This window comes from Micropterus salmoides, unplaced genomic scaffold (assembly GCF_014851395.1).
Source record: "Micropterus salmoides isolate LMB-PRFRI ecotype aquatic unplaced genomic scaffold, ASM1485139v1 Ms_hic_scaffold_13, whole genome shotgun sequence".
Taxonomy (NCBI): Eukaryota; Metazoa; Chordata; class Actinopteri; order Centrarchiformes; family Centrarchidae; genus Micropterus; species Micropterus salmoides.
Genome location: NW_024040374.1, coordinates 506,988 through 520,705, shown reverse-complemented (window position 1 = coordinate 520,705; position 13,718 = coordinate 506,988). Strand labels below are relative to the sequence as shown.

Here is a 13,718-nt window from a genome sequence, read left to right as displayed (position 1 = left end):
ATGTTATTTCTCTGATTTCAATCAAGTGGAAACCTCTGGGTCTGAAAGTGAAACCATGCAGACGGAACTTAAACCTGCGTCCTCTCCAGCAGCCAGCAGGGGGCGACTTAAACCTGCGTCCTCTCCAGCAGCCAGCAGGGGGCGACTTAAACCTGCGTCCTCTCCAGCAGCCAGCAGGGGGCGACTTAAACCTGCGTCCTCTCCAGCAGCCAGCAGGGGGCGACTTAAACCTGCGTCCTCTCTAGCGGCCAGCAGGGGGCGACTTAAACCTGCGTCCTCTCCAGCGGCCAGCAGGGGGCGACTTAAACCTGCGTCCTCTCCAGCGGCCAGCAGGGGCGACTTAAACCTGCGTCCTCTCTATCAGCCAGCAGGGGGCGACTTAAACCTGCGTCCTCTCCAGCAGCCAGCAGGGGGCGACTTAAACCTGCGTCCTCTCCAGCAGCCAGCAGGGGGCGACTTAAACCTGCGTCCTCTCCAGCAGCCAGCAGGGGGCGACTTAAACCTGCGTCCTCTCTAGCAGCCAGCAGGGGGCGACTTAAACCTGCGTCCTCTCTAGCAGCCAGCAGGGGGCGACTTAAACCTGCGTCCTCTCCAGCAGCCAGCAGGGGGCGACTTAAACCTGCGTCCTCTCTAGCAGCCAGCAGGGGGCGCCTTAAACCTGCGTCCTCTCCAGCAGCCAGCAGGGGGCGACTTAAACCTGCGTCCTCTCCAGCAGCCAGCAGGGGGCGCCTTAAACCTGCGTCCTCTCTAGCAGCCAGCAGGGGGCGCCTTAAACCTGCGTCCTCTCCAGCAGCCAGCAGGGGGCGACTTAAACCTGCGTCCTCTCTAACAGCCAGCAGGGGGCGACTTAAACCTGCGTCCTCTCTAGCAGCCAGCAGGGGGCGACTTAAACCTGCGTCCTCTCCAGCAGCCAGCAGGGGGCGACTTAAACCTGCGTCCTCTCCAGCAGCCAGCAGGGGGCGACTTAAACCTGCGTCCTCTCTAACAGCCAGCAGGGGGCGACTTAAACCTGCGTCCTCTCTAGCAGCCAGCAGGGGGCGACTTAAACCTGCGACCTCTCCAGCAGCCAGCAGGGGGCGACTTAAACCTGCGTCCTCTCCAGCAGCCAGCAGGGGGCGACTTAAACCTGTGTCCTCTCCAGCAGCCAGCAGGGGGCGACTTAAACCTGCGTCCTCTCCAGCAGCCAGCAGGGGGCGACTTAAACCTGCGTCCTCTCCAGCAGCCAGCAGGGGGCGACTTAAACCTGCGTCCTCTCTAGCAGCCAGCAGGGGGCGACTTAAACCTGCGTCCTCTCCAGCAGCCAGCAGGGGGCGACTTAAACCTGCGTCCTCTCCAGCAGCCAGCAGGGGGCGACTTAAACCTGCGTCCTCTCCAGCAGCCAGCAGGGGGCGCCTTAAACCTGCGTCCTCTCTGCCAGCCAGCAGGGGGCGCCTTAAACCTGCGTCCTCTCTAGCTGCCAGCCAGCAGGGGGCGACTTAAACCTGCGTCCTCTCCAGCAGCCAGCAGGGGGCGACTTAAACCTGCGTCCTCTCCAGCAGCCAGCAGGGGGCGACTTAAACCTGCGTCCTCTCTATCAGCCAGCAGGGGGCGACTCCAGCGGCTGCAGAAAGAAAATGTTTCTACTTGTCAGCTGATTTATTCCCTCAGTAAACACTTTCCTGATGAGTTTCTGGTCTCAGTCGCTAGTTTCAAGTCTTCTTCAACACAGCATGATGTTCATTTAGTAAATTATGGTCCCATTTAGAGGAACAGAGACCAGGAAGCAGGGGAGGCGTCAGGGCGGGGCTACAAGCTGATTCACAGGCCGCTACCATGGCGACCTGTTCGCTGCTCTTTGTTCAGTGGCGGTCTGCAGGAGAGAGAGCACGTCATGTTTGAGTCTGTTAGTATGTTTTGTTTTAAAAGTAAATTGTTTTGTTAACCTTTTTAATTTTTTAACTGTGTTCACATTTTAGTTTTTTTACATCCAGGATGCATTTAATAACTGATTTAAACATGTTAACAGAATAACATAACTTATAACTTATAACTCTTTAGATTTGTTGTAACACTGACAGTAAAAATTGTCTTGGAGCCAGTAAGTTTCAAAAGTGTCAGAAAGGGAACCCACCCAACCAGAGCAAGGAACCATCGCAGGAACTTTTCCCTGGAATTAGGAACCTTTGGAGGAACCGGAGGGACCAGGGTCTGAATTATTTATTGTACAGTAAAGAGATTCTGCCTGAGATGATCCTGGGTGCCGACTTTCACCAGATACCAGAGCGTCTCGCTTACAGTTTTATTTTTCCTCTGCTGTCGGTCTGTATTCTGTTTATTCCTCCCGGAGCAGCTTCCATTTATTAAGCGTGAAATTCACTCGAGTATAAATAAATGTTGCTGTTTTTTGTCAGTTGAACTCAAACATTTAATGATGCTTTTCATTTATCACAATAACTGACGACCTGTTCAGGGAGGGAACGTAGTCCCCGTTAAAGCTACAGCTTCCTTTCTGCTTGAAACTCCTCGTGTGGGTTTTTTACCCTGCAGAATGTCAGTAAAAGAAAATTGCAATTCTATTAAACTTGGGTGTGTTTGCTTTGTCTCATCAGACATCTCAGAGGAGTGGGGTCAGCGCTGGGCAGGAGACTTCGAACTCAACCCTGAGCTGCATCTTCCTGCTGAGAACAAATACATCGGTCAGTAAACACGACAGTTCACTGAAGCAGGCGTCGAATTACATTTTTATTTTATTAACGCTAAAATGAAGTAACTAAAAACAACAGTGCATCAGATTCATGATCTTGTGTTTCTTCTTCATCGTGCTGCAGCGAGTGATTTCACCCTGAAGACCTGCGACCGTCCGGACTCAGAGTTTCCTGTCAGGATAGTCAACAGCGAGCGCGGCTGTCTGTGGTACAAGAAGGACAACAAGTTCAAGATCCCGAAAGGTGAGCTTTATTTTGCATAGCCAAAATTACTAGACAGGCAGGGCATGGCGACTGTGCAATTCTGCTGTTGTAACGTTGGGCGCCGCGCAAGTATCTCTCTCTCATATGCCCCTAAAAAGATATCCGTGCGAGCTCCTGAGGGCAACATGTTCCCCTTGTTCTGTTTTAACATCTGTTTTACTAAAGTTATTGTTAGAAAAATGTACACAGATCAGCTTTAGGATGCAGACAACAGCTGTTGATCACATGTGTCTGTGCTACACCGCCTACACTACTGATTTATTCTCTTCAGATTTGTCCCCTTCTGGCCTATTTTTATTATGTTTTATTTATACAGTGGTCGACAAAAAAAGAGCGTGAAGTTTTACAGTCTCAAAATTTTTAAGGTAATGGATTACACATTACTAGTTACTTTTTTTTAAAGTAATGCCTTACTGTACTAGATTACTCACTGCTGAAAGTAACTAGTCACACTACTAATACCATTACTTTTTGGATTACTGCGTAACATCACCTGTGATGCACAATAACGATATATATGCTCAGATCAACACAAATCATACACAGGGTCTTTCTCTTTTATGCTCTTTAATACTACAAAGTGAACATCAGCCCAACATTTGTAAAGTGAAGAACAAGGCAGAGTACAGCAGACTGCTGAATCATTAATAGCTGCCAGCATGTAGGTCTGGGGCTGACAGTGAAATAATCAGGCATCTACGTCTTATTATAATAATAATAATTATGGCCGTTTTGCTCCAATGACGCTTCACACAGCAGCTGCGGCTGTTTGCGACCTTGACCTTTCTTCTCTCTGTGAGATGCAAGAATTTAGAAAGTTGCGTGCCGCTGCGGGGAGCCCCCAGCTGCAGGAAGTGCACGGGACCACGCGTACTATTCGTCCAGCCAGAGAGGGGAACGATCACGAACCGTTCACAGCGCTTGGCGACACAACGCTCACCGGAGAGAGTGAGCGGGGCGGAAAAGTGTCACGCAAACACGCACGAAAAGGGACGTTTGATTTATTTTTCTCTCAAGAACCAGTACGCAAGTAACGCGACGATTTTGTTATTAGTAACTGTAATTTGATTACTGAAGTTATCAACAGCAACGCGTTACAGACAAAAGTAATCTGCCACCAGATATATAGTTGGTGAACTGAATTGTTAGGTGAGGTTGCAACCTGATTACATATAGGCAATAAAAATGTTATAAATATATTGAAATTCCTTTTAAAAACTCCACAATTCACCATTTAAAGCATTGTTGCTGACTTATCCGGTTACAGCTCAAAGTGGTGCTGCAGTCTTAAAACATGTTGGGAAGGTCTTGAAAGAAGTCTTAAAAGGTATTGAATTTTCCTTCAGGATTCCTGTAAAGACCCTGTACAATATTGTCAAGATTAAATAGCAGGGGCGTGACGAGGCTCACGAGACGAGAATACAACAATCTTCAAGCTGAATTATATGATACATTTTGAGCATCAAACAGTTAATTTCCTTCATTCTGGTGAATTTTTCTTCACCTATTTATGGTGGAAATGTTTTTATCTAAGCTCGGTCAACAGAAACAAACCTCAAGACAGCAGGTGACAATTTAAAATCTAAAATATACCAGAATATAATCCAGTAGGTGTGCGGCTTTCAAGCATGCTGTGTTCCTTTTTCTTTCACGATTTTTTATTCCTCCCTCTTCGTTGTGTCTTTGGGGAAGTTCCTCTTTAAACGCGGCACCTTTTCACCTCAAGGATAAATTAATTAATTTTACTTCAGTTAGAAACTCCTGCACTGAATGTTCAAAACGTTTTGCATCTACCCCACATATCTGTGTAATCTGACATCTCAATAACGTCATCATTTAATCACAATGTTTTTTAAAACCTCCCCGCCCTGTAATCTGCTGTATAATCTGCATTACTTGCTCTGCTGATACGATAGAATCCCAGACAGACAGACGACACAGAACCCGTTTGGGACTGTATAGATGAAACCTGTCCTAAACGAAACTAACTGAAAACACTTCACCGCAAATCCTCACGTTAACTTCAGCAGCTCTGTGCAGCTCTGATTCCCAGCAGAGCAGAGCTGTGCTTCAGATTATACAGTTTTATATTACAAAACTCGACCTGCTACGTTACCCGATCGCAAACTGTCTGCCATTCTCTGCGCGAGAGCGGGTTCGCTTGATTCTTGTCACAGCGTCCGCACCAGCTGGGTGGAGTGTAATCGCGCCGAGTCGATGCTATCACTTATAGGAGACGTTAATTTTTCCAATGCGTGAAAAAAATTGATGCATGGCGTGAGGGCGTGGGAAAAGTGTCAGTCGTGTGAGAGTCACGCTCAGTGCGTGAGAGTTGGCAGCTCTGGTCGTGCCACAGCAGCTCAGTCGGGTTGGGGTCAGGACTCTGTAGGGCCCCTCCAGAAGCCGTGTTTTCTTCTGCTGAAGCCGTTCTGGTGTTGATTTACTTGATCGTTGGCCTGTTGCATCACCCATCTCCTGCAGAATCTCGTGATAACTTCATTTTTCCCTTTCAGGCAGCGAAGCAGCCCCAAACCGTGAAGCTAGAAAACCTAGAATAATCACATTCCTGATTAGTGTCGTGGAAACTACTTTCCGTGACTTCTCCAAAACTTTTGGGATTTAATTTTTTCCCGAAAAAACTATTTCAAATTCCATAACTTTTTTTTTTCATGACCATCCGAACAATCAGGTGCCAGTGTGAAACGCGGTGTCATGTGGAAACCAGGTCACAAACACTGAGAATGAACTTCTCAGTGAAGTCGGACACGTTTTGTCTTTTGAAACAAATCATTTTCAGAGAATGGGGATTTTTCAGTGAGGGAGAAGGAGGAGGTGGCTTTTTAATGAGGTCATTGAATTTAAAAAAAACATGTCGGGCACATCTTGATTTCTAACAGTATCCTCGTCTTTGGCGGGGACGCGGCGCCTCTCTGCTGCCTGGTCCTGTTAAACAGCTCCACCTGGTGGACAGTTCAAACCACTGCTGCTTTATAAAAAGATCTCCTGTGATGTGAACTGCCAAAGCTGCGATTAGACAAAGAGTCCGTGACGTCTGTCTGTTCAGACCCACAAACATTCTCTTAAATGTCAGCGGAGATCATAAAGTTGGGTGAACTTTGGGCGAAAATGAGTCTGTGGAATTAATATTTTGTTCTTTCTGTCTTTCAGCTTATATCCGTTTCAACCTGATCTCCCCGATGATTCAGAAGAGTCCCGAGAAGTAAGAGACCGTCGACACACGTGAACACAAACATCACTTCCTTCGTATCGCGTTTTTAACCCGTGTTGTTCCTCTTTCAGTCTGGTCCTGTTCGACCTCTTCGTGAACATCTTGGCTCACAACCTGGCAGAGCCGGCCTACGAGGCCGACGTGGCTCAGCTGGAGTACAAGCTGGTGGCCGGAGAGCACGGCCTGGTGGTCCGGCTGAAAGGCTTCAACCACAAACTGCCGGTGAGGACACACATTTAGTTACACTATAGAGAAAAATGCAGTTAAATGACGTCTGACAAACTCGACCCGCTCTCCCTTAAACACCAGCCGCGTTCTGAAATCTACAGCAGAACCCAAAGTGTGTTTCTGTTTCATTCATTAGTAACGCTGAAACAACACGTCACAGCTGAGAGAACATGGTGGTTTTAGATTCAGGTTTCAGTCGAGCACTTTTTTGTATACAGACGGCTGGGTGACACGGCCAAAAAGATCGACAATTATCACGATATATACGTCAAATCATTTCTTTCTTTCAAGTTTAAAGGCTGATTTTTGCTCCTGAGTGAAAGTTGAAGAATTATGTGGTGAAACTTTTCTTTATGGTCAGAATGTGACAAACACCAAACACAGGATCACTTCACACATCTGAGGTAGAACATTCATCTGTTTTCAACCAATATCATTAGTAAATCTTTCTTTAGGCCTCTTCTTCTCAACAAAATAAATATTTTAAGTGTTACTTTGTTCTTGACTCAAATGAAATAAACCAAATATTTACTGACGATGTATTGAACATTTATTATTTTGTTGTTGAGGAAAATTATACTGTGATAATTATCATTATTGCTTTATTGCCCAGCCCTAAGTTTAATCATCACTTATTATTTGATTTCTATTTTGTATTAATCAGAAAAATGTAAACTTCTGTCAGATAAAGGTAGTGGAGTAGCTTAAAATGGAAATACTAAAGTAAAAGAACATCAAAATGGTACTTAAAACCCTGTAAAGCCTGAACCAGCCAGAAGATTTTATTTTAATTTTTTTAAATGGGCTGGTTATTATACCTAAAGCCAAATATTAAAAAAAAAAAGAAAAAAAGAAAATCTCTTTGCATGTATGACTTTTGTTTTGATACATTCCAAATTTATTGCAATGTTTTGCCCACATCATCAAAAACATGCAGAACACAACATGTTTTAGGCCTTTTATCATCATCATCATCAGCAGCAGCAGCATCTTCCCCTAACTGCTCCGTGTCACTTGACTTGACATCCATAATCAGGATATCTTCAATGCAGTACTTTTTTGGCATTTAAAAAATACACACCAAACACAAATTACGTGTATTTCTCCTCTGAGTTGGTCAGTTTTTACTTAAAATCAATGACCAAAAGACAATTATTATGAAGTGAGTCTTGGAAACATCCAATTAGACATTTAGCATCTCGACACAGCAGGAAAATACAATATAGGCTAAAAATATCTCTATTTCTGCGTTAAATCTACCTAAATATGTCTATTTTAAACCTTTAATTAGTTTACTTAAATAATGAAAAGAGTGTATGTAGCTTAATGGAATGAAAAATGACCTTGTATATGTGCTGTATCTAATTTGATGCACAAACAAGATTTCACCATAAAATAAGTTATGAAATATTAAATAACTGTACATTGCTTCAGTCCAGTAAATCCGAAACAATGTTTTTCTTTTCTTAGCTAAACTTGACCTGTAGGTCACCCACCGATTGACAACCTCCATCTTGTTTGTCTAAATTTCGGCCCTCTGCTGGATTATCCGTGCGTTGCATGTATATGATTGTATCCATCAGGTGTTTGGGGGGCGGGGGGATGATCACACTGATGATGTAGAGGTCTCACATATGATACTCTTGGCGTTGCGGGGTTAAGTACAGTACCCGAGTAAATGACCTCTCTGCTCGCTGCTGTTTCAGCTGCTGTTGAAGCTGATCGTGGATCATCTGGCAGAGTTCAGCGCCGAGCCGGGCGTCTTCACCATGTTCTCTGAGCAGCTGAAGAAGAGCTACTTCAACATCCTTATCAAACCAGAGAGACTCGGCAAGTACGTCTCACACACACAAACACGCACACTCGTCGTCATGAGGTATTTTATATAACTAACATATTAGGAGTCACAAGATGTCGATGATCTGATACAAAACCCATACAGATCCATTTGTTATGAGACGCCTTGGTTAGGATTTTATATTTTCTTAAATTTCTTCTGCTGCACCAGCAGAACTAAATTAATTCACTCTTTCTTAAAATCATTTTAAATTTATTTTTCCCCTCAATAATGGATCTGCACTCATCACCCTGAGGTGACAACGCGAAAACAGGATTTCTGCATGATTTACAAACTGAAATATCACATTGACCTCAGTAGAACACTTTTGGCAGAGGTTACAGCCTCGTTTCACACCTGAGCTGTGTCTCGATGCAGATACTTCCCTTAGGACAGTAACATGCAGTAAGCTGTGTACCAGGGTACGTATTTAAAAAGTCTTACATTTCATTACCAAAGTATTAAATTTGTTCTTGTCCTTTCGCAGGATTAAATTAATGCCGTAACGTCATAAATAAACACTTTTTATGTGTGTGACTTTCTAATTCACTCCGTTTGGTGTGACTGATGTTATCCAGCAGTACAGGTAGCGTCACTGGTGACGTCAGTGTTCAGCTTTAAGCTCTGTGAAGAGTTGGCGCTGCAAGAGCTCTGGTATCCAAACTCTGGTCTGAATCAGTCAGTTAGGAAAGACAACAAAACTACTGACAAGCTAACGCTAGCTGGTCGCTTGACACTGTGCATCACGTTGTTTAAAGCATTTGTTAAATATGTTCTGAAAAATGGCTTGCAACAAGAAAAAAAACAACAAATGAAAATGCCTTTTGAAAGGTTTATTTGCACAATAAGATGCAATGTAAATATAGAAGAAACAAATGTCGTCTTAAGCTTAAAAACAAGCTGCTGAGTGCTGCATTATATTCTGTTTGAATTGTCATCTGAATCACTTTATGTGAAGACAGTTCTACCATAAACTGGTGCAGAAAATGTCTCCAGAATGCAGGAAATTCCTACATATTTTTCATTATACGGCGGTGAAGTTTGCAGTTTAAAACTTTAACAAAACGACCTGCGGCGGCTTCCCGAGCAGCGGCTGCTTCTGAGTTTCAGTGTCGGCGTGTCCTTCCTGTCTCTGCAGGGACGTCCGCCTGCGGATCCTGGAGCACTGTCGCTGGTCGGTCATTCAGAAGTATCAGGCCGTCACCAAGGGTCTGACCGTCGACGACCTCATGACCTTCGTCGCTGGGCTGAAGGCGGAGCTGTACGCCGAGGGGCTGGTGCAGGGGAACTTCACCAGCACGGTGAGACGCACCGGCGAAACCAAACACAGCAGAATAGTTTGACCAGTCAGGAAACGTTTCGTCTCTCTGGCGTCTGTCCCGCCTGCTAGTGGTTATTTTTATTATTGATTAATTGTTTAGTGTGTAAATAATTCCTAGAGCACGTGAGGGTCAGCAGACGTCTCGTTCTGTCCGACCAACAGTCCAAAACGCAGATGTTCTCTTCACTGCAGTATGAGACACACAAAGCAGTAAACTATTATTTCTGGATTTGGCCAGTGGCGATGACTAACTTGGTCAGACGATATATTGTCCCACAAATACTCGCAGTAAACAATATTATTTTAAGACCATTTTTATGCCACTGAGATAATAATAATAATAATATAACAGCATAATAATTTGAAAGTTCATCCTTTCAAAGGGCAACTGAATTTTTTAATCTTAAGAATATTCAGACTTACATACATTTGAAATATCCTAAATAATATAAAATATGAACAACCAAAACAATAAATGGTGGCTCTCCTCTCTTGGTCTGCTTGAAGCCAAGATGTTCTCTAATCTTACAAATCTTCTGGCTGGAGTTATACAGTCTTCAGGGAAAAACGCCACCGTCGTTCGATAATGTAATGATCATGTCAGGCCTGTTCTTTATCGTTTACTTGTTGCAGCTCTGGAGACAAAACCCTTATTTCCCCCGCGGGACAGCAGTGATGCATCGTAGGTCCAACATACCTTTGAGCCCATTTATGCTCATCTTCATTTCAGAATCGAGTGTGAAGTTACTCTTTTAAAAATGTATTTCACTTTGGATAAATCTACAGAAACACACAGGCAACAGTTTCAGGGTGGATTACGTGTTTGGTAGGAGACTGTTCTCTGTGACGTCTGTGGTTCCTCCTGCTTTATTACATCTTTTACTTCAGACCTCTCTTACACACACTCTGCTTTCCACCAACAGGAGTCCAAAGAGTTTCTGCAGTACTTCATCGAGTGAGTATCTTTCATTTCTTTACCGCACTTTCATGTTTATATTCAAATGTGACATTTCACATCATCTGATTTAAAAAAAAAAACACTCTTAAGTGACTGAAACTTTGTAAACCCTTTCACACAAGCGTGTGTCCGAATGTTGAACTGTGATTTTGAAATGTGTAATGAATAACTAATGTTCGCTTTTCTGTTCTTTGGTCCGTGGCTGATCCCGACTAAACCTCATGTGTGCATTATATAAAAGGAAGTTGCTGATTGTAAGGCGCCGTCTGTCAACTTTCTAGATCACAGCTGTGCAAAGTTACAAATGTGCTTCTTAGAACCTGCGTCAGTGTCTTTTAATGAATCGAAGCACACCGTCAGAAACGATCTCAAGACTCATAAGTTTAAATGGGCAGCAAACATTCTCAACCAGCAGAGAAACAAACAACTAAACGCATCTTTCACAATCAAATGTTCAGACCCTCAACAGAATTCATAAATCGCTCACGATGTAGGACTGGAAAAAATCTGAATAAATAAATGATCTCAGCTAGAAAACTTCAAAATACATCAAAATTAAAGAGCCAGTCCAGTTTTTCTGTATATTTGAAATTAGCTGAGCTTTTGACGGAGCGCCAGAGGAATCGCTGAGTTTCGACTCGTCCTCCAGCTCACACTGATGTGTAAATGTTGTTTTTCCATCACTAGTACCAGCTCGCCTCGCCACGGCACGGCTGTGCTCCGTTTTCCATTGCAGATAGCACCCATCAATGTAGCTGCGATCCACACAACTTTCTCTTTTTTAAATTAAAACATTTCAACCTTCCTCAGAATGTAAAGACAGATATGAAAACCTTCCCGCTGTGTTCTCTGCCGTTGTTGCTGCAGCGGTCTGTGAGCCGGCGGCTGGCCGGCCTCGCCACTTGCGGAGCTCCGAAAACTTTCAAGCACATTTTTGTTCTTCCATCACTTCTCGTAAAACTGTCAATATTTGAAATCTACAGTTTATTTCTCACCTCAAAACTTCTCAGAAGAGGATTTAGTGATGAAATTCCATACGAAAACAAATATAAAGTAAAATATAAAACTTCCTGCTGCTGCCTCTGTCTGGTGCAGCAATGATGATGCAGCGAATAGTGAATATTCTCTCTGACCAATCAGTAGCCTGCTGTGTTTTCACGTCACATTTTAGTATCTCTCAGCTCGCTTGCAACCTCGACGGAGGTGATACGAAAAAACCAAACTAAGGCGAGTCGATCTGGTACCGTGCCGAGGAAAAAGGGCTTTAATGTGATGTGAACACGTCTCCTCCGTCTGTCCGCAGCACGCTGCAGTTCCGGCCTCTGTCAGCAGAGGTCCCCGTGTTGTTCCGGGTGGTGGAGCTGCCTCAGAAACAGCATCTCTGCAAAGTTAAATCTCTCAACAAGGGAGACGCCAACTCCGAGGTCACCGTGTACTACCAGGTAGGACGACCGTCACGCCCACGGTGGTCTTCGGGTGGGGGAGGGGCTTAGAAGTCACTGTGAAGTGTAGTTTTGAAAGATATTTTTTTTTGATTAGCTGAGACGTTTCTGGAAGTTTAATTTTTCTGAGCAAAAATCACAGCTCCATTCACTGTTTTATTGTGTCAGGTTGGATGAAATTTTTTTTTTCAGTACATAAAATCATAACGATGCACAGCAGCACAGAACAAAGTAGAAAAATCTTTTTTATTTAGGCGAAGTGACCTTTAAATAGTTCAAGACTGACCAGAAGTAGATTGTTTCTGCACTTTGACTGACTGTAGTGGAAAGTACTGTAATTTACGCTTTTCTCTAAAATATTTTTACAAGTACAGCTGAAACAATAAGTCCATTAATCAATTAGTCGCTTGACAGAAAATTAATCGGTCATTTTAAGACATTGGATGGTTGCAGCTTCCCGCACGTGAAGATGATGAAAATAATTAGTTTAAGTGCGGTATTTGTTCTTCACTCGTGTCGTCCTCTAGTCACGTTTGTCTTGTTGTGTGACTTCTTGTTGCAGTCGGGGCTGAAGAACCTGAGAGAGCACGCGCTGATGGAGCTGATGGTGGTGAGTGTCGAACACTGAAACACATGAAACTCTGAGCGAGTCCGGCGAGCGTTAATAATCTGACTCCTGTCCCGTCTCCACAGATGCACATGGAGGAGCCCTGCTTCGACTTCCTCAGGACGAAGGAGACGCTCGGGTCAGTGTCGGACGTTAATCTGTGCAGTCGGTGGAAACTGGTCGCCGTGTTGCTTATTGCATCAGTGTTTCCCATTAATAACGAGACCATGGCGGCCCGCCAGTCTAATTTGTGCCGCCATAGTTTCAAAATGAACCGAAAATATCTCATAACAACATTTCAGACTTCTAATGTTGTGAGCTCGCACGCTTTGGCATCCGACTCGAGACAATCACTTTTCTTTTGAGGTAACTACGGTAACGTTAACGGTCCGCTTCTGTCACTCGTTTGTGAGAAGGCGTTTAAGCAAGCTGCGCCTAAATTTGAAGTGCACACGTATTCAAGCCTTTATGGTAAATCCACTGGCCCAGTGCGAGCTGACGGGCAGGTTAGAGACTTTATCCTGCCAGTTTCTCTTTGTTGCAGTATAAAGCTTAAAACGACGACGGTTTCACGCCTCGGTGACCCCGTTTCAGACTGCGTATCCCACAAGGAGCATTTCAGACTCGCAGCGTTTTGCCTGCCTGAGTTTGCTGACTCGTTCAGATTTTGTTGATTTGGTCTGGTGGACTCTCAAACATGGACTAGAATGAAAGCCGGAGTCAGTGGACTTTAGGCGTAAGAGTCCTGCCTGAAGAGAAGCTGTGAAGTCTTCATGTTACAACATTATTTATCAAACCGGGTCGGACTGGATGAATTTAGCGCGAGGAGGAAACACATGTGACAACGTCCGGTTTTCAAAATAAGGCGTCTGTACAGGAAATAAACAACATTTATTTTCTATTCTTTAATTCAGGGTTGCTGGAAAAACATTTAATAAATGTGTTGACTTTTTGTTTCATCAGCATTTATAGCTTTACATTAGTTTACAAAAGCACAAAGTTCTTCATAGCCACAGGAAACACTGTTGCATCATCTCATTTCATCCAGGTACCAGGTGTACCCGACCTGCAGGAACACCTCGGGGGTGCTGGGATTCTCCGTCACCGTGGAAACACAGGCCACCAAGTTCAGGTGAGCCTTTCACCCC

The 13,718-nt window shown here is 44.1% G+C and overlaps 1 protein-coding gene across 1 annotated transcript in view; it reads left to right on the top strand.

Annotated features, from left to right (window-relative positions):
* LOC119900204 (nardilysin-like) overlaps window positions 1-13,718 on the top strand; it is a 46,322-nt gene that overhangs the window by 27,751 nt on the left and 4,853 nt on the right. The window contains exons 18-28 of the mRNA XM_038714960.1: window positions 2,589-2,675; window positions 2,808-2,927; window positions 6,117-6,168; window positions 6,249-6,399; window positions 8,112-8,239; window positions 9,381-9,543; window positions 10,487-10,518; window positions 11,825-11,963; window positions 12,526-12,573; window positions 12,657-12,709; window positions 13,619-13,702. Coding sequence (XP_038570888.1) covers window positions 2,589-2,675; window positions 2,808-2,927; window positions 6,117-6,168; window positions 6,249-6,399; window positions 8,112-8,239; window positions 9,381-9,543; window positions 10,487-10,518; window positions 11,825-11,963; window positions 12,526-12,573; window positions 12,657-12,709; window positions 13,619-13,702 — 1,057 coding nt within the window. The remainder of the gene's footprint in view (window positions 1-2,588; window positions 2,676-2,807; window positions 2,928-6,116; window positions 6,169-6,248; window positions 6,400-8,111; window positions 8,240-9,380; window positions 9,544-10,486; window positions 10,519-11,824; window positions 11,964-12,525; window positions 12,574-12,656; window positions 12,710-13,618; window positions 13,703-13,718) is intronic.